This window comes from Ambystoma mexicanum, chromosome 14 (assembly GCF_040938575.1).
Source record: "Ambystoma mexicanum isolate Mex_15411 chromosome 14, UKY_AmexF1_1, whole genome shotgun sequence".
Taxonomy (NCBI): Eukaryota; Metazoa; Chordata; class Amphibia; order Caudata; family Ambystomatidae; genus Ambystoma; species Ambystoma mexicanum.
In genome coordinates this window covers 542220061-542246193 of record NC_090940.1, presented here as the reverse complement: position 1 = coordinate 542246193, position 26133 = coordinate 542220061, and the positions used below count along the sequence as shown (strand labels likewise).

At 46.2% G+C, this 26133-nt stretch overlaps 1 protein-coding gene across 1 annotated transcript in view; it reads left to right on the top strand.

The window, feature by feature from the left end:
• Nucleotides 1-24687: 24687 nt before the first annotated feature.
• LOC138526940 (cholesterol 24-hydroxylase-like) overlaps nt 24688-26133 on the top strand; it is a 524604-nt gene continuing 523158 nt past the window's right edge. The window contains exon 1 of the mRNA XM_069637830.1: nt 24688-24875. Coding sequence (XP_069493931.1) covers nt 24739-24875 — 137 coding nt within the window. The 5' untranslated portion in view covers nt 24688-24738. The remainder of the gene's footprint in view (nt 24876-26133) is intronic.

The window sequence follows — 26133 nt, the reverse complement described above, 5'->3', positions numbered from 1 at the left end:
TATCGACATACTATTCATAACCGAAACATGGCTAGAGGATACCTACAAAACCATATTGCATAACTGCATCCCTGACAACTTCAAGTGTTCACAAGTAAACAGGAAAAACAAAAGAGGAGAAGGACAGGCAATAGCATACACCTAAAAATTAAAACGGATGAACGACTAAACATCAAAAACTCAGAATCCATGATCCTTCACCTAACAGCAAATCCCAAAACAAATCTCAAATTTGTCCTGGTATACAGACCACCAAAATTCGATGTAACCTTCGGCCGACATATTCGCTGAAGCAATCACCAACCAAGCCATTGAGCAGGAACACCTGGTAATCCATGGCGACTTTCACATCTGGTTTGACGAAGAATCTGCAACTCACAGAAATCCCTAGCCATACAACTGAAGACAATGAAACTACATTAGCTAGTCAAAGGAGCAACCCACACTGCGGGACATACGCTAGACGCAATCTTCACAAACAAAAATCTTATCACCACGATGCGACCACTACAGATCCTCTGGAGCGACCATCTCGTCATTCCATTCGTAATCACACTCCCCACAACAACAGCAAAAAAAACAGACAAACTGGCAACTATCATGAAAAGAAACTGGAGAGCCATCAGAGCTAGCAACCTAGCAGAACAATTAGAAATCAACAAACCACGATAACCACCCTGGACGAAGCGGACATCGAAATTAAAAACAGAAATACTTCACAAATGGATTGCTGGAACGATCTACGGGATCTCAAAGGAAAAACATTTCACCCAATCATGCAAAAGAGCGACAGCAAAATAATTTACCTTGCTACTCTGCCCCATGAAAGGGAAAAACAGGAAACTTGAATTAGAATGGAGAAAAAAAACAATCGGGTGAAGACATTACAACTCCTGCGAAAATCTCACTCATACAATAAGGAAATCCTCAAGGCCAAACAGAAATACTACGACAACAGAATCACCAACAGCCAGAAGGAATTGTTTAAAATCATAATATAAAATGACGGACAGATTTTTAAAAAAGGATATCCAAACAGAACAATAGAGAAGGTGAGAAATAGAATTGCAGAAAAATCAAGAGGGTAGCTCCTGGCACCTCTAAATCCGTGAAGTAGATCCACCATTTGTCGAGATATTCAAGACTAAGTCACCAAATGAAAGGCTTGATGAAGAAAAATTGGAAATTAACAAGGTTGGAGCCACAACTCTGCAAATTATTCCCCAAACCTCCTATAATTGCGCATACAGGAGGCAGAAACTTTAAAGACAATTTAGTCCAAGCAGAAAGGACCATAGAATACAAACCCACTTTTTTGGGCAAACCTACATTTGGGACATTTCCAGTGTTTACATCGAGGACATTGCAATAACATTCAAAAGGAGAAATCATCAGACATCCATGTACAGGTCAGAAAAATCAACATTAAACAATTTGCCACTTGGGATTCTAAGTTTGTGATGGAAGGGCTAATTTGCCCATGTGGCAAATACTATGTGGGTCAGAAGACTCTGCAAAATCAAAGAAAGGCTGACGGAACATAAGTCCAACATACAGACAAATAATCAAACATCCCCTGTAGCCAGGCACTAAAAAAAATGCAACATTCAATTCCACAACTGTGTTTAGAGATGTGTTGTTGGACAGGGTGGGAAACAGTACGCCTTTCAAGTGCTTACTGCTACTATAGCTTCAAGAACAGACCACCTAATAACCAGGGACGACCTTTTACACTTGGACAACATCGCAGTTGGGCACATTTATTTGCTTACATTAATGCCTTGTTATTCCATATGTAACTTTAGGCTAACTCTTGCTACATCAGGTCATAAGACAGTAAGCCATTCCAAAAAACTTTAGGATTCACAGTTTCTATTCAGTTTCCCAGGACCTCCCTTATGACTGCCCGCCCACTGCCTCCTTAGACACTCCAGTTGTAGCACTGCATACATGCCAACATGCATGGGCGTAATTGTAGGGAGGGACGGGGGTGTTTGTCCCCCCAACTTTAATGGCACACGATTTTGTCCCCATTCATTTGAATGGGGAATTTTTTTTCAGATGACATGCCCCCCCAACATTTTCAGCAACGTTATTCCACTGCCAACATGCCACACACCAGCAACAAGCTCAATCCCAGTTTTAACTTTGTATTCTAGTACTTTTAGTCCTGGATTTATAATATGTAAATCCGGAACTGCAAGTCCCAGGATGCAAAGTTAAAACCTGGACTGAACTTGTTTTTTCCCAAATAGAATGAGGCATGTTAGCAAGTATGGCAGCGCTCAGTCTTACATGGGATAATGTTATAATGTGGATGGATTAGACCATCAACTAGCAACTGACAATGCCAACAAGGCAACACCTACGGCTTAATCGTAAAAGGACTCACAGTCCAAAATATTGACCAACCGTTAAAGCTATACCTGATACCACAAAATAGCGGTGATGGGGAAAAAGGTTTGAACAGAATATCACATTCAACATCAATCTATGCAGACCACACACACACTTCAAGGCTTTCCCTAATAGGAAGAACACCCTTTCCCTGTCTCAAGGAAAGTTCTCTCCCTAGGCCACGAGTGATGTACCTCCTACCTAACAGGGATCGAGAAGGAGCTTACCCTATCTCATCTTCTTTCATACAGACAACTATAGACAACTATAGAGATAAAACAATTTTCAATAGGTCATACAGAGCAATACTAGAGTGACTGAGTAACTACCAGCACTGTCTATATCTTAGTGGCAGTGGACTATCCTCACATCTGGATTTCAGTATATGTTTTATTCACCATTACATGGAGGCAGGCATTGCCACTATGGACCTATGTATTGTTGAAAGCAGTAAACATGCTCTCAGCAGATAGCATAAGGAACTAGGGGCTAATGTAGCTCTCTAGTATCAAAACATCAGTCTATCTGGACATGTCCGTATTTTGTTATAATGAACATTGTCTTCAGCATGAGGTCACTCATGCCGTTATTGGTCGACCGGTTTTGATGTCCATGGGGTTGTGATCATCTTCTTCAGGACCCGTAATTGAGCACGGATGGCTTCCTTTTACAGATAAATGTGGTGATCTATGAGGCACTTCCGCTTCCTAGGGGGAAACAAAAGGCAGAGAAACTGGGAATAAAGATTACCCCCGAGAGAAACCGTGAGCTCACATAGCTCAGGGTTAGTAAGCGTGCAAACAACTTATTGGTGCTTCTCTAGCGGGAGATAGCTAAGTGCTACTGAATCTTTTGGATGCTGGTCATTGGCTCCATATTCATGCAGAGGTACGGTGCAGGATAAATGGGAGAGGGGGTGGCTATGGGGGTGAGGGGGAAGGAGAAGGAGACTGTCCAGTATCAGTGGTATCCCCACTAAGCCCAGTGGTTTTGGGAGGAGGGGCGCATGCAAAAGGGCTCAGCGGGGGTGCCTAGTCTGTGAGGTCATGCAGGGAGTGGAGACCAACATGCAGTATTACATGTAATCCCTACTTCAGTGAAAGAGCGTTGTGCTCATTGCCAAGTGTTGATTACTTAGCGGTCATGGGAATGCTGGCATATTCATTGTGCTAGTCAATGATGGACACTGTATACTGCAATACTTCTTTCTAGTGAATGGGCAAAAACAATTTGTTAAGTACATGGATTGAAAATTGTACCCTCACTGTGCGTTGGTCAGCGAGTGTGCCTACCTTGGTGTATATAAAGTGAGGGCTCAGGAGCTGGAAAAAGTCCCTCTTTATATGTGTTCATCCGCTAGCTGCTGTCATGCTCTCGCGAATGCAGATGCATAACGCTACGTTCGGGAAGTGTCAGCGCTGCGGGGAAGTTAAGGACGCAAACAAAAAGTATGTGTTTACATCCCGGGTAGTGCCCACATCAAAGGTATATCATCTGCCAAAGGGGCCGTAAGGTTGCCGTAGCTTGTAAGACCCGCTTACCTGCAGTGGTGTAGCTAGCCAGATGCTGCAACGTCTGCCTCAGAATGCTCGACTGCCGTGTGAACTAGGGCCGGCGACTCGTATGTGAATGATGTATCGACGTACGTTGGAGGCATATGACGCTTCTGGATGGCATTTTGTGTGGGGGCACGCGTTGTGGAACGACTAGAGTGGTAGGTAATGGCTAATATCCATATGTCCGCAAGTGTGTATATGCACTGGCGTGTTGGAGGCAATTGTAAAAGCAAGAAAAATGTAACGAAGTGCCAAAAAATTACTGGGTATAGATAGATGACTGTGTATGGCTAATGTCGCCATAGATGTCAAAACACCCCGGATCCATGCGCAAAGGCCAAGAATGGCTAAGTGTAGCTCCGAGGTAGTGTTTGGCATGCTAGTTACGCCATATGTGCTGGGACTCGGCGCAGCACCGGAACGGTCACGTGTTCAGATTTAAGCCTGTTAAAATAGCAGATGCTACTCCATGTAGGAGGGTACATAAGTGAGATTTTTGGTTCTACAGGCATCCGGATGTTAGGGATGTAGGGGGTGTGCAGGGACACCCGTGCACTGACCTGTATTGTACAGTGTACCGGATGGGCACCAAGATGGTAGGAACTGCCTGTATTATCTAAAGGGCTGTTTTGTGAACTTGATCTAGTCAGATGACTACTCCTGGGCAGTTGTGCTTCATCTTCCCATTATGATGTCACGTGCCGGAGAGTGGCCGGTCATGTGACGCGGTGAACCAGGAAGGAAAACAAATAAAGGTTCCACCGGAACTGGCGTCAGAACACCAGTCCGGGTTTGCGCACCATAACAAGAGGTCGTGTTTTCTTTCTGCGACACAACATTTAGGCCAGGTGTGTGTAGCGGTAAACCCTGACTGATGTTGTACACATCACACTGGCTGAATGCCGAAAAGTGCAAATTCGGAAAATAACAACTAAGTTTCATCAGCTACATTTTCAATGCAAAAGGAGTGTCACCAGATCATGCCAAAGCCAACGACATCAAAAACACCAAGCCTCCAACCTCAGTCACGGAAGTAAGAAGTTTTATGGGAATGGCGACATATTGTGCGAGATTCATTCCAGATCTCGCCACCATTGTAAGTCCCCTCAGTGACCTACCAAGAGGACCAAAAGTGGGAATGGTTGCCTGCCCACCAACAAGCGTTCCAGCAGATCAAGGACACCCTATCTGCGTCCACAACAATGGCTTTCTTTGATATCAAGAAGCATACAGAACTTCTAGTCGACGCTAGTCCAGTCGGCCTATCAGCTGTACTTACCCAGAATGACAATGATGGAAATGTCTACCCAATCGCCTTTGCCAGTCGTGCGCTAACCAAAACGGAACAGAATTACGCACACATAGAGAAGGCGGCCCTCGCTATTTTATGGGGATGCAGGCATTTCAAAGTCTATCTGCTGGGCAAGCAGGCAAAAGTATTCTCAGATCGCAAACCACTTATTCCAATTTTCAGAGGATCGGCACCCCATCCACCAGCATGCATAGAAAAGTGGATGCTTCAACTCCAGCCCTACAACATAGAGGTGGAGTACCGACCAGGGACAGACAGCCCAGCCGACTACCTGTCTCGTCACCCACGACCCGCTACAGAGGAAGAACACCACGCGAGGGAGACAGAGGCACATGTGTGCCATGTGATAGCCTGCGCCGGACCGCGGATTTTGACCTTGCGAGAGATACGAAACTGAGACAGACACCATCCTAACCCACACCATAACTGCCATCCAGTCAGGGAATTGGAAGAACTTGCTTCCATGGCTCAGCGCACCGCAGCGGCCCAAGTCAAACTTCAATCCCTTTTCGGAATCCGTCACAAACTTACTGTAGCCCCCGAAGGGATAATACTAAAGGGCCACCGCATTGTACTACCCACCTCGCTATAAGAGAGAGCCCTCAGACTAGCACACAGTGGGCACCAAGGTATCATGAAAACAACAGCATATTTGAAATCCAGGATGTGGATGGCTAACATTCAACAGAGAGTGATGGAGCTGGTGGGATCCTGCGCAGCCTGCCAGGCCACCCAGAGAGCTGAGAACCCAGAACCTATCAGCGCCCCAAGAAGCAGTAAACGGTGGGAAGCTGTCAGTATCGATTTTTGCACCATTGCCGGAGAAGGCTACCTACTTGTCTTAATTGATGAATTCAGCAGATGTCCTGAAGTCGAACACGTGGCGTCCACCGATGCCGAGACCATGACTCTCTCATTGGAAAAGATATTTGCAATACATGGGATCCCATCAGAAATCAAAAGTGACATTGGGCCGCCTTTCACCAGCCAAGAACTGCGACAATTCTTTCAGGATCTCAATGTACAGCACAAACGGATCACCCCAGGATGGCTACAGGCAAACGGTGAGGCTGAACGATTTATGGGGTCACTTAACAAAGTTATCCACAAGGAAAGGGGACATTCGTGGCTGAAAGCATTGTATCGATTTCTGAGAACCCACAGGCAGACCCTGCACTCCTCGACAGGAATCAGCCCTGCAGCGCTCATGTTCGGAGTACCCATACAGGCAGAACTCCCCATACACCCCCGGTGGGTAGCGCCTGAACCAGATCTTCCAACCATAGATGCCAAAAGAGTGAAACGAAATGAACAAGAGAGCATTTCTCAACGAGCCAGTCACCGGGAGTTAATACCCGGAGACACAGTTATCATCAAGAACCGAGCCACCCCCAAGAAGATGTCCCTCAATTTTGAATATCAGCCCTGGACAGTCAGTGCCGCGAATCACAGTATGATCACGGCCACTCGAGGAAGCGAGACTGTGACAATAAATATTTCACACTTCAGGGAAGTACCGCCTGAATTATGGGAATAAAGCCAGGAAGCTGCGAGGAAAGGATCCGGATCGCCTTACTGGATACCAAGTCAATTGCCTTACCAGTTGCAAAGCCAATCGACACCTGGACTCTATGAGACACTGAGAGAACCGAAGACTCCCAGTCGGCAAGAAGAGGAAGGTCAGCCTGAGAGCCCCCCGGCAGATAACCCAGAGAGATGCAATCCCCGATACCACCTGAGGGAAAGACCAAAACCATCGTCCCGCCTGCAAGGCTATGTGTGGATGGGATCTACCAGCAGGTGAGCCTGCCTAGATAAACTTGAGAGACTAGAATAGACTACACCTGTTTGTGTTGGTTATTGCTAAGGGTTGTTAAAACATTCCAAGTTGGGCAGGAATGTGTTGTCACGTACCGGAGAGTGGCCGGTCACGTGACGCGGGGAACCAGGAAGGAAAAAAAAAAATAAAGGTTCCACCGGAACTGGTGTCAGAAAGCCAGTCCGGGTTTGCACACCGTAACAAGAGGTTGTGTTTTCTTTCTGCGCAGCGACGCACTGCTACACAACATTTAGGCCGGGTGTGTGTAGCGGTAAGCCCTGACAGATGTTGTACACATCATACCCATGGCTGCTAACTCGTTCCATTGCATCTGTTTGTTGAGGCCTTTTTCATTGGTTATCAATCTGAAGATCCAACTTTGTTCTCTCTTAAGTAACACATTGTGCAGATTACCCATGTGTCTGGGTAAGCACATTTTCTCAATGACTGTCCACATGAAGTCTTCTGTGCCATGTCTTCCTTGTTCAAAATGTGTGCCAAGCGGAGCTGTGATTTTTTTGGTGCGAGGCATGATTTATGTTCAATCATCCTGGTCTCTACCTTCCTCAATGTCATGCCTACGTATCTTAGGTTGCATGGGCATGTGATGAGGTAGATAACTGTGGTGGTGTTGCAGTTAGTCAGAGTGCATTGGTGCCAAGGGGTTCTCATCCCAAGGTCTATCTCTGTACTTCGTCGTGTTTGCGAGCACATTCTACAGTTGCCACATGGGGCATGGCCTGTGGAAGGATTCATGTTCCACAGAGTTGTTTGAGCGGGGTCTCCGCTCTTATAGTCCTGGAGCGTTTTTACCAACTTGTCACGTATATTGGTTCTACATTTCAATGAAATGAAGGTTGCTGCAAGGGCTGTTCTCCTGTGTTCAAGATAGGCCAACAGGGCACCATGTGCTAAGCACCAGAAAAACGGTGGCACAGAGGGGAATCTCATAGGGGAGCCAATGAGCAGAGGTCTGATGGACCAGAAGACAGCGACCTGCCAAGGACCAGAAGGGTGACTCACCAGAGGAGAATGACTCACATGGGAGCTCAAGATCAGAGGTGTGGCAGACCAGAGGAACAACTCACAAGGGCATAGCTCCGCAGTGGGCCCGTTTCATGCATGATGGTATGAGCCATGCATGCTGTTCCTTGTAGGCCATACCTATAAAGGGAAGGACAAAAATGGCAGTCCAGCAGTCAATGGGAGATGCCCAGAATGGCCCACATTATCACACATGGCATGGGGCTACCTGGGAACTATGCAAGGGAATCAAGGACCAGAAGGGTGATGGTCTCAAGAAGCTAAGGACCAAAGGAGGGTGACTTGCCAAGGACCAGTTGGGCGATGGACCAGAGAAGCCAATAATATACAGAGAGTGGCTGCAAGTGGTTTACTCTGGTGAAGGACTGCTAATCTTGCTACAGTATCTCTTCAGTGGCTTTACTTTACCTTGGGACGTGGAGTTTGTGAGGATGAAGCACCAGCACTACCTAATTAACATAATTTGCCACACGTGACACTGAGGGTGGCTGCGAATGGTTTATTGTGGAGAACCTGGCAACAGAAGCTTGTTATATACGCTTATCATGCACAGTTGACTGGGGGCAAGTGTTTCCTCACGTGATTAGGATAAGTCGGCGCAAGAATGTACGCGCTACGTGGTCTTTCTAAACATTCTGACTTAACCCTGCAGGAACAAATGATGGAATTGGCGAGAGAACTGCCTCTACCCGCCTTGCCACAACATTTTATGGGCCAATTAATTGTTGGGACGGCTCATCTATATCCACGGATATTGATGATATGTCCACTGAATGACGAGCAGTGATCCCGCCAATGGTAGAACTGGGGGAGAGAGCTCGATTCGGTGTCTGGACTGCAAAAAACAATTTATTTTTCACTATCGGATAATGAAATAATAAGGGCGTTGGGCTCACAGGAGCAGGAAGAAGCCTGGAGAGGTTCCTTCTCGCCTTCCTTTTATTCGGAAGAGGGGTCTGTGTTATCTGACTCAGTCACTTCATATGCCTCTACTCCTTGCCTGACCTCGAGAAGAGTTTATATGCACCCCTCCAATGATCAACATTTGGGGAATGAAGCTAATGCACACATTGGTCTTGTTTGCCTGAATCGGGTGATTTCCTCTTTTACTTAATTATATGAAGATATTAAATCAGAGCTGAGAACTCACACGATTATACTTGGTGTTATTCAGAACAAGTTGAGTACCCTTGGAGATCGTGTGGTTCAGAAGGACATCGGACCTATAACAAGCGGTTTTGCTCTTGCAAAACGCCACCCTGGGTCTGCAGACCAAATTGGTCAATAGGGGGGACATGCATGGCCAAATTGACCCTGATGAGCTTAATACGAGGATCTTTGAATCTTCAAATCTTAGAATTGATAACACAAACACTGGTTAACAGAGGAATTCTGCTGTCAGTGGCACATTGGCAATAGTCCCTACTGATAAACCGAGGAAGGCTAAAGAGAAACTGAATAATAATGTTGGGTTTCAGGAGGAAAAAAAAAAAATATGAGAAAAAAGACAAATTCGAACTAATTGTCACTTAAATATTTGCACAACCTCACTATCACTGATGATTTTGCTGCAAAAAAGCAGGGGAAATCACAGGCAGAACTGAGTGATGAAGTTCCGGTGGTTGTAAGAGATAACTTCTCAGAGGAGGAGGAGGAGGAGCAGCGGATTCAAACTCCTGGGAGAGTGCATGTGGAACCTGAAGGCTGTGGAATGTGAATGTCACTGCCTATAGAGGGCCAGTTGGTACGATCTGTGCACACTCAGTGAACAATCTTCCAGTGCAGAGTAATTCTGTGGTAACCGCTGAGGGTTGCGGGAAGTAAATTACATTTCCTTTGGATGGTCAGTTGGTTGGAACTGTGAATACTGAACTTGAAGGAGTGAATGGTGTCTCAGTGCAGTGTAACTCTGTGGTAACCACAGAGGCCTGGGGACAAAAAGTTGGGTCTATCTCAACAAGTGACGTAAAGATGGCGACAACGGAAACTCAGTGGGAAGACTCTGATCCCACACAAATAGTGATATTACCTGACGCGAGAGACCAGAATTTGGAGGAGGATAACTCAGGGGCAATACCCTGCTTTGGAAGCAAGTTGACACAGAGCAACACAGGGAGCAACACAGGTTCAATTCCCTGGTCCAGGCTTAGAAACCTCTAGAGAGGGAGAAGCCCGAGCGCGAAAAGGGCGAGTGCTATCCCAGCTGACTGGCGTTTGCGTTTAGAGTTTGCTGCAGGAGCGCGGCTTGTGTTTTGAATCCCCTGCTTTTCCTCTACTTTTTCTCTGCGGTGAGCCGTGAGGAGAGCAGGAAGAAGAAGCGAGGCCATGCCCCCTGCGAGGCCACGCCCACACAAGGAAGTGGAGCTGAAAAGGAGCTCCCAGTCGCCCTTGCGGCGAGAAGCCCGAGCGCGAAAAGGGCGAGTGCCATCCAAGCTGACTGTTTGGCTGTTTGCTGGCTTGCAGGTCTTGTCAGACAGGCAAACAACCAACCTTAACGAGAACTATGTTAGAAAACCAGGTGTTCGAAGAAGAGGACTGGCGCTGTCTTAGAAGCGCCCGGCCAAAACCTGATGGAGGCAAAACCCTTTGCTTGCCCCAGAACTGAAAAAGCTTATGCCTAACAAAGTCAAAGCCCACTCCCCCACCGACCAGCAAAATTGGGCGTTTCTACAACAAGCCGAGCGGCTTGGAAAAACCGCAGATGTTGTCTGCATGCCCAAACATGAACACATGCCCTCCCATATATCCCCCTTTTTTACCTGGAGGTCCTGGCTCCCGGGAGAGGTTGGACATGGGCAGCGCGGCCGTGACACCGCAGATTCGAGGCCCCATTACAGAGATTCCGCCGCCGCAGACCAATGGCCCGGCTTCTGCCCCGCTGGCGCCTTCCGGAGGGAGGGCAGAGCGCGGCGGTGCCGTGGACGTGGAGCCGCTTGGGGAGCGGTCGGCATTGGGACCGGGATCGTTGCAAGGCGCGACCAGGGGCTTGGGGGCAGCGCCTCATTCACCCCGGGACCCTGAAAGGTCCGACGTGGGGGCCGTGCAGGCCCAGAAGAGCACGCTTGCAGACACACCCGAAGCAACAGCCGAGGAAGCGGCTGCCCCAGCGAGGGAGTGGGCGGAGCCAACCTCCGTGCAGAGCACGGCTGCACAAGTCCACACGCCAGCAGAAGGCTCGCCGGAGTCAAACAGTGCGACTACACCTGCCCCAATTCTAACTGAATCATCATGCATGGAAGCCTCTCAAATGCCCAACACTAGAAAGAGGGCCAGAGTGTACAGTGGTCAGTCAGAAAGACCAAAAACTAAAAAAGAAACAGATCCAGCCAGAAAAAGAATAATGGCGCAAAACAACCACCAATAAACAGGAAAAAGAAAAACAGAGATAATACTACACTCAGACATGGAACGGCAACGAAACTAACCTCAATGCAAATATTAACAGATTTCTTTAAAACACGATTGACAACAAAAAACAAAGAGTACAAAGAGCTTTCTGAGGCGGAAATGCTCGCCGCTGTCAAAGAAAACTTACCATGTTCCAAACACCACAAAATCGATGAGTGGAAAATTGCGGTTCATCCCCCCACAACACCACCACAAAAATCTCCCTTGGTGGTACTGAGTGCGATCTAGAAAGAAACTCAGCCAGGCACTCAGTCGCCTTGCAGGAAAGCTAATGAAACCATTGAAAAATCTTACCGGGTCTCACCGCAGCAACAGACTCAGGCAACAACAGCGAAAAATGGGAAAGTTGGCATTCACCGCAATAAGGAAAGCCTTAACAAAAGGTGGCCTGACCGATCAGATGACACAATTGACCTGGATCCAGTTACAGAGAAGATCTGGCCAGTGCCTGCAAATGAAGACACCAATCTTCCACAGCCTGAGGGCCCTGTGCAGCCACATAACAAGGCTCACAACAAAGAACTCTGTGCTATTGATGACATGCACAGTCGCTTGATAACTCCAGCACAACCACGTGAAGGTGAGCCTCTCGTAGACACAGTCCCTACTGTCGCCAAAGCACTTGCCGAAAGTCTGCGAGGGGAGGAAGATAAAGAACAGGACAAAATCGATGACAAAAGGAGACACTCCACGGAGCGTCCTGGTCTAAGTTCTGCTTATAAACCCTATGGCCTTAGTAACGGGTGCCAAACGCCAAGACGTAGATTTAGCGACCAATTGCACACCCCAGGAAAGGTCCATGCCACGCAACCCGGCCCCCCAATTCCCGAAACACCATCAAAAAAAGCAGACTTACTGAGTATCATGTCTTCTATCACAATCGCCTTAAATCCATTTTGCAAACTGTACGAAACACTTAACGACACCACAAAAGATCAACAAGCAATGATCGCCATGATTCTGACAAAAGTCAGCTACCTGGAGGCTTTCATTGCAGCCAAAGAAGAGAACAACAGTTATGCAAACAAAATGGACCAATTGGCAAATCACTTAATAGAAAAAATTACATCAAAAATAGAGAAACAAGGCGTGCAGGTCAACAAGCAAAGTAACACTGCAGCAACCAAAGATTCAGGCGTCCAAACGTCACCATTGATTGACCCAATCGTGAACATCAAAATAAAAAAGTTCTGCGGAACAACATTCTGGCAATCCAAGATCTGAAAGCGAATCAACTGCCACTGCAGCTCACAGTCTGAACACCCCTGAGGTGGTCTTAGTGGTAGACAAAAAAAGTACCAATTCCAAAAGCATCTGTGGAGCCTCAGAAACGGCATATTTAATCTTCGACAAAGCAAACTCAAAGTGCAAAGGACCGACGACGACCACGAATACCATGCGACATGCAAACACTGATAAATCATTAAAAGCAAACAACAAGCAGACACAAGAGCGACCAGCAACTACTGCAGAGAGTAACACTACTCGGCAGGCCGCATGCAGCCAAGCAACTCATTTAAACTCAATACAATTGAAATTAGATTCACCCAAATCCGCAGCAGATTTTCTGAAAGACGACAATCTAATGAACATCAGTGTCTACTCAGACGAAGACACTGAACAAACTTCAGCACTCACATCTAGTCCAAAAAACAACAGGACTACATCAGCATCTGACAGCGAAACGCCATCTACACCCAAAGGAAAACATACGACGACATACTCGGACTGAGATTTCGAAACTTTGGAAGAAAGACGTAATCGTCTATCTCAGGTCTTCTGTCAAGCGAAATCCAAGAGAGTGGAAGTCCCTATCCCTGATCAATCCCGAGAAGCGAAATCACAACGCAGCATTTCCAAAAACGCTAAATGCAATTTAACCGGTCATAAGAGATCTCAAAATCAGACCACCAAACATCTAAAAGAAGTAGAAGCAACACGCCACGCCTCTCTAATAGAAGGCCCGTCTGCAACAACGAGAAACAGGCAACATGAGATCACACGTGAAATCGACTGCAACACCCAAACGAAGCCGAGAGAAAAAATGCAAGACTTGGGTAGAAAAAAAGTCAGCTACAGATCAAGAACGGATACGTACGTAAGACATCAGGAGAAATACACTGAGATAAAGTGGACACTGCAAATGGCGCAACGATCCAGCAATAAGGATGATCTCACGCTGAATAGAAGAACAGTCATGTCAATACTGCAGCAGATTCCAAATCCTAAAGACATAAAATCAGACGATTTACTCATTGTGGAACCATGGCACGACAGGCGTAAAGCAGTAACACTTCTGCACATAGGGTCTACCACCATCTACAAGCAGATAAAAGCAAATCTGAAATTTACAGTCTTGGCTTCAATCTAGATACGATTACACACCAGGAAAAAAGCACGAGAAAAGAGAATGGAATGAACAAGAAGTACGACACTCAAAGCTCACGTACAAGAACCAACGATAGAAACAATCAGAACCACCCCGAACAAAGGCAAAACAGTCTGCACACACCGAAATACAAGCGAAAGGATTCAAAACCTCAGCGCAAAACACAAGATCACCGTAAGGAGACACAAGAAACGGCAAAGCAAGAAATCTCAAAGAAGACCATTCATGCCAGCAAACACCGATCAAGCAGAGAACTGAGTTCACAGGGCAAATCCTACAAAACAAAAAGAACCATCTCACAAACTATACAAAACAGCCACACACCAGAAGTCTGGACCACACACGCTGATAACAAACAAGGAATCTGGGCTTGGTTACCAAAAGCTCTAACGATGCACCGGAAAAAATAGCAATTCACCCACAGAGAGCTCACTCCAACAGCAACACTACAAGACGAAAACCTGCATCGTAAAGTGAGACTATGCTCGTGGAATACCAGAGGGCATTCGCATTTAACAGCTCCAGGAGACGTCAATCTAGGACAATTTGACATCATATGCCTCCAGGAGACATGGTTAACAAGTACACCAACCTTGGAAGGATTCCAGATAGTTCTGGCCCCGGCAGTCAAGGGCCATTTAGGGTGACCGATGTCTGGACTCATGATTGCCTGTCGTACCGGATGTGGGCTCTCTATTGGTCCAACCCTAACTGCAAACCTGTCCCTCCTGGCAGTAAGCGTCACATGGAAACAGAAGAACATCACTGAAGAAACAGAAAACTCAATAATTGTTATCAACGCATACTGGAATCCTGCTGCAATCAGTGGTGAAAGCTTTATCACAATGTGCGAACATGTCATCGACGAAGCTATGTCAAAGCTGTTAGTGTCCTCTTTACTGATTTGCGGTGATTTAAATGCCGTTTGCAATATTGAGAAGAGCCCACGAGCTAAAAAAACATCTAACAGCCGCAGAACAATGTGGCAGAACATGGCTCGATCTGACGCAATCTCGAGACCTACACAATCTCGACCTCGCGTTCCCACAATCAAATTGAACACCGACTTGGGAACGTGCAAACACGAGTGAGACAATTGATTACATATTTGTCTCCAAATCGCTATTAAGCGCTACTACGTTCTTCAACGTACGTCGAATAGCCGACAGCGATCACAATCTCTTGGAGACCTGCTAGACAATTCAAAGCGCAAAAAACAAGCGCACAAATACGGACATCGAGATTGATGCAAGAGGAACCAGACTCAAATTAAGTGTAGCCGCGATTAAAAACCTAACACACAGATACAAAGGCGATGCACAGTAAGCACATTCTAAAGCAGTCGACTACCAGCCTCTTCTAGCGGCATACAAACACAAGAAAACAAGTTCAAAGGTCACACTCAGCATCAAAAAACACACCTATAACAGTGACCTAGTAACAAGAAGACGCGAGTACAGAAGAGCCATGAGAAATGCTAACAAACTTGCATTAATCACTACGACATGACTACACAAAAAGCCTTGAAATCAGAATACAGAGCTTGGTTACAGGACCATCGAGGCAAACTGTATCAGCAGGACGCCGAAAATATTACCAAAGCTCTAACGATAAACAATGCAAGAGACTTCTGGTCCTTACTAAGATCAACAGAACAGTCAGAGGAGAACCAGATAACGAGCAACATCTCACAACTGACCTGGGAAACACACTTTGCTGAGGTGTTCAAGTGTGTCATACCTAAAAACAAAGTGAAACATCAGTACCAAGCAGCAAAGTGGACCAATCTAGAAGACAAAGACGACATTCTAGAAATCATTAAAAAGCTCAAAAATTCACGGGCGCTGGGCCCAGATGGAATCACCAACTTTAAACTCAAAGCGCATCCTGAAGAATGGGTCACTTTCATCAGTGAAATTTTTCGGCGCTGCACAGAGTCAAGCTCGGTACCGAAATCATGGACAACAGCTACAATAATCCCCATTTACAAAAAGGGAGATATAAAGCACTTGACAAATTTTCGGCCGATAGCGTTGCTGGACTGCATCAGCAAAGTCTTCGGATCATTACTTTTAAGAAAATGTCAGTCCTGGGCAGTCACAGCCAAATGTAACGACCATCTGCAATCAGGTTTAAAAAAAATGCGGGAACATCGGACAATATACTAATCTATAGTATACTGAAAAGCAGAGCCCTTCAGTCTGGTCATCCGTTGTGTTCATCGACTTCACACAAGCGTTCGATCGAATTGAAAGACATCATCTCTGGATGAAGCGGAGAGGCTGGCAATGTCCCGATGCCTTACTGGCCCCCATTCAAGCCTTGCACCATAACACCTCGATTAGAGTGCGCCTGAGCCGTGAGGGTGAGCTATCCGAGGAAATTCCAATTTCTCGGGGAGTGAAGCAAGGATGCCCACTAGCTTCAGCCTTATTTCTAGCCTACATAGGCGATCTTCAAGTTCGTACAACCAGCACACGGGCCTTTCCGCCAAAAATTGGAAATTCTACGATTGAACGGCTCTTATACGCAGACGACCTTACACTATTTGACCAGACACCGGTAGGACTGCAACGCCAACTCAATGGCCTACAAGAGTACGCAAGGGAAAATTTTCTGGAAATTAATAAAAGGAAAAACCAAGGTAATCCTAAAAGACACGAAGAAGAAAATCACACATTTCATGTGGTCCCTTGAAGATTCTAAAATCGAAATCGTTCAAAACTTTAAGTACCTGGGAGTACAACTCGACAGCACAAAGACTGAAACAACTATGCAATCTGTTCTGTTCAAAAAGATCAAAAAGCTAGCAGCTCAGGCAAAGACAATCGACCGCAAATTTGGGAAATTTTCATTACAACCAACAATTAATTTCTACAAAATGAAGGTCGTGCCTGCAATAACATACGGAGCAGAGGCCATGCCGGCCATTCCAAAAAACATCTGGCTTAAGCTGGAAGCCTCATTTTGGAGATCAGTGCTCAAGCTCCCGAACTCGACCTAAGGAGTAGCATTAAGACGTGAGCTGAGCCTCCAGTCTATGCAATGCACAGTAAGCTGTAATACACTAATGGTCTACAGAAAGTGCAGAATGGTCGATGGTAATGAGATCTACAGCATGATCAAGTGTGAGATGGACCTGGGCAAATCCGAGATGTTATCAACTTGGCAAAAAGAAAACACTTGCCTCTTGGACACCATTGCCTCTGACGAAGCTGATCTTATCCACAATCCATGCAAAATTTTACAAAAGCTGAAGGAAGCGGACTGGGCAAAGACGACCGAGCAAGCCTCAGCTCAAAGGCTCACCGCCCACCTCCCTGGCAATACAAGAAAATTGAACGAGCTTCAAAATTACATAAAGAGATTCCCGAACAAATGGGCTCGGAACCTGATTCTAAGAGCGCGTCTGAATCTTTTACCAACAAATGAAATCTTGTACATAAGAGGGCTATCACCAACTGCAAATTGTCGCTTTTGCCACTGCACTGAGCCTCCGCCACAAGAAACAATTCGACACCTTTTAATGACCTGTCCTGCTACGTGCTCATTGAGACAAAGGTACTTCTCGCATGTACCAAAGAACGACCAATTGATGGAAGAACCAACATGGTGGTGCAGACTCATTGGTGGTGACAAAACCAGCTGGCAAATAATAACAGCCAAAATACTGGAATTCATCGTGAACGATCTACTAAAAGCCAAAGAATGATACAAAGAGTCAAGTTTCACACAGCCAACAAACCCTAGTCGATATGAAATCGTGTTCGAGAGGCAAATTAGAGACATAACAAAAAAGAAATATTGTAAAAATCTAAGTTTGATTAAACAAAAAAAAAAAAAAATAGTGCATGCGCAGGGCCTGCGGACAAATGGGGATATGATGTATTTTAAGCCTTAGAGGGTTGGAGCCAACAAGGTGCCTACAGCACGTTTACATACTTTTGAAGGTGTAAAAAGTTTTTCACTGGGTCTCAATGTGATGGTGCAGGTTGCTGTCAAATTATGAAAAAGAATAGATTAGAGGGGGGTGGGCCTGCGCAGGAGGGGGTCTATTAGACTCACGAGTTGCAGTGTGTAGTACCACACGCTTCAATCAGAGTGAAGTAACTGGGACCATGCCTGGATTATCAAGGGTAGCCCTTGATTTCTCTCCTTTTGATAACGTGGCGCACTGTTCCTATGGGATCAAGAAGTTGCTATGGAGAGAAAGACAGGTTGTAGGGGGGCGTTTCTTTTAGTGACACACAACCACAATCTTTGACCCATTCTAAAAATCATTCAACACAAACTCACTCTGTTTTGTAAAGATGCTTGGGCATATGACATGGATGAAAGGTTGGAGAACGTGAACGATATGTGATATGAAAGCGATTGAGTATCGACATGAAAAATGATTACGTAAAGGTGTTCCAACATGCGGTGAGAGCTTAGATCGATGTGGATCTCATCAGCGGTCTTTCACATTGGCACCGTCAAGAAAAATGGGAAAGAAATCAATCACTGCCTAAAAAGAAATGTACCAGACAAATTTGAAAATAGGTATAAATCAGGGGCGGGTTTTACTGACCCTAAGAATAAGATTGTTATTGAAAGTATTTTTCATAGCCCCAGGCGTCTCACTTTAAATCACTGCACTATTCTGCTACTTTTCTCAGAAATTGTAAACATGAGTGTTATCTTGACTCGAAACATTGAAAGAGTGGAGTTTGCGGAACAGAGGTGTATAGACAAGATTTAACTCCTAGAAAGGGGAATGTAAAAGTTGAACTATACAAAAGAGACTTAAACCTGGAAAGCCAGACAGGCATCGATCCACATTCCGGAACTGTATTTGTGTTGGTATCCGAGCCAGGGTGTGTCATCCTGCCTACACGGACAGCCTTACTCCATGAGGCCTAACGTGGGCAGGAGAGCTGGTTCAACCACATTTAATTCATTTGAACACTGATCTTTCCTTCCACATAAATTTCTCCTTTATTCACTTTTTTGTGCAAGAGATAGAGCAGGCATTGGGTTTTGTTAGCGTACGCCATTTTGATTTGACAGACTCCAATAGGACTGTGCTATTTATTATTTTATGGTCGAGACTACTCCCATCTTAGTTTTAGGGTAGACTAGGAGTTTCTCCAACCCCAACCATTTCAATAAAGGTTTTGCAAATCATACCCATTGTGTCAGTGTCATACTTGTGATACCATGCCTCTCCTACATGTTCTACTTGGTGCTTTAGGAAGTGGGGTCATTGATATACCTTGGCTTCATGGTCACACCTTGGCTGGTAGGGATGTGTAGGATGGGTACAGAGGGGGTGTCCACCAAATTTACATGAAGGGACACAAATGACTCCTTTGTAAATAAGGGTAATGGCACCTCAAGGTTTGGGGCAGTAGATGGAATGGAGTGGAGTTTGAATACGCCCCAGCAAGAGTGGTCTTGCCTGGCGTTGTCCCTCACCGTCCATCATGAGGTAGGCATTCCTTATAGGAAGCTTTAGCCTCCATCAGTATTAATTTGATGTCATATAATTCTAGGGGCCACTCCCAATTACGTTCAAATCCTGAGGCTCGGGGTGTGCTATGTAAAAACACTAAAATCTGTTTTCAGGAGACCTGGTTGCTAGAAAATACTGGTTTTGATGGATATATTACCCATTCCCAATTAGCAACTAAGGGTCCATGGGAAGACCAAAAGGTGGTATTACCACAATGTTAAGAACTGAATGTGGATTTGAAGATGTAAAGAAGCATGACCTAGGAGCTGGTATGCTGGGTGTAGAATGTGCTGGGCACTCCAGAAGCTTCTACAAACATTTTATGTTTTGGGAGATTTTAATTTGACTTGTATTCAAAGTAAGAACGACATGCCTACTAATTGCCATGCTCTGACTGTGCTTAATGATTGGAATGAAAGATGGGAATCATTCTAAAATAACTAATGGTAACAAATCGGGAATATGCCTGTATAATATATGGGATCATTGGGGGGGATTTGGGTGGATGTCCCACTTGGAATAGGGGTTCATCATACTCAACCCTCGAGTATATCTATGCAGATCATTTTCTCTTGGGGAAGTGAAAATAGTGTGAGGTTATTGGAGACAAGTGGACTGATCATAGTATGTTGATTTGTACTTTTGAATAGTACCTTTAATCGCCAAATAGGAAATATTATAGTGAGCCAGTGACTACTAATGTAACCTTAAATAGAATCGCGTGGTCTGCTAGACTCCTGATGAGTGGAAACTTCAAATGTTTACACACGATAATATGAATCACCTGTTTTCGGAATTGACACACAATTTAATGGGGGATTTAAATAGTAGTAAAAAGAGATAACATACTAGAAACAGCAAAAAGACGCACAAGTTTGATGTGGATTTAGCAGCACAGAAAAGGGAGATGAGGGGCTAGATAAGAGTTATTAAAAAGGACCAGTAGTTTTGGGGTAGATTCTCGTGAGGAAAATAAGAAAGGTAAGACAAAAATTTAAAAATTGGGTGAAATATCATAAGGTGCTTCTTGTTCAAGCAGATGCAGAAGAGATGCTACACTGTCTATATAATAAAGATATACGCTTGTTTTGGGCACTGATAAACGGCCTAAGAAAGGGACATGGAGAACAAACCATCAATGCAGTACTGGAGTCTTACTGGGTTAGTCACTTTGGAATGTTATACCCTGCCTTAGAAGAACAGGGAAACTTAACATGTCGAAACAGTAATATTTACGATCTTATTCAGCAAGCAAGTAAATCGAGAACTTCGAACTACCTCTTTGAGGGTGCTCCGAAATTATGGGCATGCATTTTGAAAATTATTTTTGATGACATATTCCAAACCGGTCACTTTCTGAGTAAGTGGTCATCAGCATTTCTTATTCTGCTTGCATATTGCACCGGTATTGGGTACTGAATGCGCATTGGCATGCTGGGGGCCAGTCGAACATCGCGTCTTTCTGTAGGAGTTTCCTGAGTGGTCCCGTAAGCGAGGCATAGTGAGGTATGTACCTGGGGCAGTATCCGGCCATACCTACGAAAGAGCGGGCGTAGGCTACCTGTTGCGGTTCTTTCAATTTGGTGATGGTGTCCACTTTCTCAGGATCAGGCGTCATCCCTTCGCTAGAGAAGATGTGACCAAAATATTTGAGCTTTGACTTGCTAAAACGACTTTTGTCGATGTTAAGTGTGAAGCCAGCGGCTTGCTCTGTTTCGCATGTGGCGAGGAGAGCAGCGGCATGAGTCTCTTTGGCTGAGCCGAAGATGAGGATGTTATCACTGTAGTTTAAGGCTCCCAGGATTGGTCTGATGATCTGTCTCACAGCCTCCTAGAAGATTTCGGCTGCGGACTAAATGCCAAAGTTCAGCCTCTGGTATCTGAACAGACCGTCATGTGTAGCAAATGTCGTTATTCCTGTGGATTCGGGGTGTAGTTCCAGTGGTGGTATCCCTGTATCAGATCAAGTTTGGAGAGCATGCGGGCATGGTTTAGCTGCACTATCATGCCCTCGATGATGGCACCAAGGTGTCTTTCACGTTGAATGGCGGTGTTAGCCACTCTCATATCGACGCATAGGCGTTGTCTGCCACCCTCTTTAGGTATGATGAACAGGCGAGAAACCCATGGTGTTGGCCCTGTAGCGGTCTCGATAATACCATCAGAGAGTAGTTGATCAAGCTCTCTGGAAACTGCTTCTTGGAGGTGGAATCCTACCCTCCTTGGGTGTTGGGTAACGGAACTCACTGTTGGGTCTATGTGCAATTTGTTTGGAGGACCTTTGAGTTTTCCCAGACCAGTGCACAGCTGCAGAAATTTTGCACAATGTCTGCTTTGGTGATGAGGCTTTGGGATTGTCTGTGGAGGATAGCCCGATCTGCTCCTTTGGGTCCTGCTGAATCGTGGTTGAGGTGATTGTGTCGCCCGCCCCCACATGGATGTCGATCAGCCCTAGGCGCAAGACGGTGTAGTAACTGAGGAGGCACCGCCCCTTGGTGAGGGACCAAATGACATGGATGGTGGTGTCCACTTGTCTACCTTTGAAGAGGAGGCAGCGCGTGCAGTGTCCAATGGTCTGTAAAGGTGTGGCTGCCCCCCACTGGAAGATTCTGGATTGTGATGGTTCGAGCGCTGGTGGATTTGGGAGTTTCAGGTACTCTTGCTCGCCCATGATGTTTACTGTGGCGCCCGAGTCCACCATGAAGTGAAACAGACTGTTGCCCATTTTGATTGGTATTTTCGGGGCTTCTCTGGCTTTTTCGCTGTTGAGCACGAGGTTGACATAGTCATCCTGAGAGTGTGGGTCAAAATACATGAATCCTGACGTTTTTGTGGGGTCATGGTAGTACACCTCCTCTGCGTATCCTTCTGGTGGGTTGTCGTACTCATCCGTGAGGTAGGGTGGTTTTTCCACATAGTCCTGTGTTTGCGGAAATTGGTATTCGTCGACGGCTCTGACGTATCGACGTTGGTTTGGTTGATAGTACCTTTGTGGTCCATATTGGGGAAATGGTAGGCCGAAGGGCGTCCTAATGGGTGCCTGAGGCCGCATGGCGGGAAATGGTTTACCCTCTCTGCACACAGATTGGAAGTGTCCTTCTCTTCCGCAGTTTGTACACCTTTGTGATAATTCCGGGCAGGACCCCGAGTGTGGAAATGCCATGCCGCAGTGGTAACATTGTCTCTGTTGTCGTGGTACTTGCAGGGCCCTGTATGCGTAGGTTGCTTTGTCGTCTTCGCGAGGTGTGGGTGGCTGAACAGCTGCTATGTGTTCAGTGGTATCCTGTTTTGGAGCATTGGCACCTGTCATGGATGCGGCTTGGGTATCTACCCTCTCAAAAATTCAAGCGAGTTCACTGACCTCGGGGATTGTGATGGGCTTCTTCAGCAACTGCTTCTTGAGCGTTGGTGACAGGCAGCCTTCGATGATCCTCAGGCGTATGGCTTCATCTAGGGAGAAAGCGTCAAATTGGCAGTGGGCGCCTTTTACCCTTAAGCGAGTTATATATTCATCTACAGCCTCTTGTGGTTTCTGAGAGCACTGGTTTAAAAGATACCTCTCATAGTCGTGGTTGGGTTCGATTATGAGTAATTTGTCTTTGATCACGGCTGCAAAGTCATTTTGTTCAGCTGCTGGAATGGGTTTAACAATAGTCTTTATCCCTCTCCCCAACCAGGTTGAGGAAAATGTCCTTTATGTGGGAAGCGTCGCCGTCCTCTGATCCCCTAACAAAATGGTGAAAATCCTCCATCCACTCAGTCCATCGTGGGCCTTTTGTGGCTTGCGGGGTCGTGGTGAATGGGAGCAGCATCTGCAGTTGAATGGACTTGGCAGCGCGGGCTGGCTGGGGCGATGGTGATTGCTAGGGTTGCTCATTTTGGTGGCAAGGTGTGCCTGCTAGTGGTTTAGGCGTTGAGGGCCCCTTTTCAGTGGGTGGTGCCACCCTTGGGTAGATGCCTATGTTGGTCCAGTGCACCCAGAGGGTGTGGACCCGTAAACTGCGTGACTTGGTCAAATGACGCAGTATCCCAGGGTCTGGGAGCTTTCTAGCAAATGGATTCTCTTTGGGGAAAACAGCATGGAGTGGCAGCGTTTGCAGGGGTGCTGGAGTGTTTGGACCAGCTTGCAATATGTCTCCTCCAGGAGAAATGACAGTGCGCGGCATGCGCTTAGAAGGGGAGGAGCTGCCCTCTGCTGTATGTGTGCTCACCGTGCTGTGTCCGGCGGAACCGCGTTGCTGGTGGAGGTGTCGGGCCTCATGGAGCCTGAGGGGCGTGTGCCTTTCCCCCCGGTCGGCGTGGTGCTGCTGTTCCGGACAGCGTTGCGTGGGGAGGCATGCAGCGTGGCGGTGCTGGAGGCAGCTGAAGGTGGATGCAGGAGGAAGCGGAAGGCTGGAGGACACTTGGCGGACTGCCAGCAGTGATGGAGGAGCGTTGCGGTGGGATCACAGGCTGCGCAGGCGGCTGGACGCACGGCAGACTGCCGGTAAGGACGACTCGGGAGTGCAGGGAAGGGCATCGTCGCCAGTGTTACCAGGATTGGGCTAAGTAAGCAGGAAGGAGGACGCACAGCCGGAGGGATGCAAAGTAACCTTCTTCATTTAACAGTTATTAACGGATGCCAAGCGCGCTTCTTCCCCGAAATCCCCCCAACTCACATCACTTGCCATTATGGGGACTTTGAAGCATCTTTTGTCCAAATGCCCTGCTCTTAAATCCCAAAGACTCATGCATTTTTAAAAAGTTTTTCACCTAGTGCGAATATAAACTTATTGAAGAAATGTCTATACGGTTTACCTAACCCAATTGCAGTCTCTGTGATACATTTCTTGAACAGTTTGATGCTGGATAGACAAGATTGTTCATTTCATTTGCTCCCTTATCACAGCTTTTTAATCTTTGATGAAATGTGTAGTGTTTATCAATTGGTTTATATGAATAAGTGATTGTGTTTTGTACCTTTTTTTAATGCATTGTTAAAGTTGAAAAACAATGTTTTTAACCAATAAATAATTTAAAAAATATATATTTTTAAATAACATGTATACACGAAAATGAAACGAGGTATTAAATGTCAGAAAAATTCAATTATAATGAACATGTTTGTTGTGTGTTCTATGTATGTTAATGCTGTTGTGTTTCATACTTCTGAGACCTAGCTACAGCGTGTTAGGTCCACACTTGTTTTTTTTCTGCTTACTTGGAAGCGAGTCAATTTGTTTTGGATGGGAGTCAGCTTATTTTTTCCTTCCAACTTGGCAACACTGGTCCTTACATAAGTAACAGGGCTGAAGGAAAGCTCACTCCATTGCTGGAAACATGGACGCGTGGGGCATCGTGCCCTGGCTGTTGCTGTCTGTGGTGGGCGCCGCGGTCCTCGCCTTCCTGCTCTTCTGCTGCTACCTGCAATACATTCACATGAAGTTCGACCACATCCCGGGACCCCCGAGGGGCAGGTGAGTGCTGTGTGGGCAGACACCACAGTGAGCGCGCCTGCGCCTGATATCTTCACTTTCAGGCGCTCTGCGGGCGGGGAGACCAACCCTATGCTTTTACTGACCCACAAAGTCTAGTGTATTCGTTTTTGTTCGGTAAAAATTACCTAAATAAAGGGACAACGAACTTCTTCCTGTGCATGCACACGGCACCTCCCATATTATTTGGCTGTGACACTCCCAGGAGTAAAGAAAAAAAAAAAGCCAAACAATGCAATGCAAAAGTTTGGCGCCCTCTAGTGACCCATCAGAAGATCAACACTTAGAAATATTATTCTTATCGTTTGTGTAGTGCCAAAGTCCTATTATTCTGAATGCGCTGCATTATTTCGCCAGATGTTTTGCACTATGACTCCCGTTATCCTTCGCCATCGGCTATGCACGCTAGGGCTGATGGTAGTTGCCGTCCAAAACAACAGTCCAAGATTGAAAGGTTGCAGACCCGTGCGTTATGATTATTATGAAAAGCAGCTCACACAAGATGCCCTCCTCGAAAAATCAAGAAAATAATCTTGTTCGCGAGTAAAGTCCAGGGCTACCGAGGGATCCTTGTGACTGCCACAGACTTAACCTCTTCTGCCCTCTCCTCCCCCAGTCTCATGGGCTACCAGGTCTTCTGGTAGCGGGCCATTGTCCATAGACGATGCTGTGCCCCCCTCTATCGATCCCTCAGGGCAACCCTGCTTGGGCTGAGATGTCTGCATTGTTTTGGTTCAGGATAGGTGCTTCAGTAGTTAGGGTGGAAGCGCCTTATCCTACATCATACAGAGTGCACCCAAGCACTACTTACAACCCTACTCTCTCCATTGACCTGCACTGTGGTCCCTGAGGGCATTCAACCTACAGCGCTTTGAGATCATACCAATGGTGAAAAGGCACTATACAAATGCCCAATAACATAACATATGTTGACTTCAACGACAGGTGAACAGACAGGTCGCAAATACTTTCCAGAAGGATGGGTCAGCCTGTAGTTTGTGCATTCCTTTTGTTTGTCCATTTGAGAGACTGGTGACCATGAATAGAAATAATGAGCCCCCAGGTTTCTTGGCACAGCAAGGCACTGTCCGGTGTGCGCTGTTGCAGGATCTTCTTGGCCTAGTCGGGTGGTACGAAATGAATTTCTATTGGATACATTCTGTGCCCCTTATTCATGTTCTCTCTCTCTCACGCAACAAGCTATGCATGGTGATTTAGATTGCATTCTTTACATCAGGGT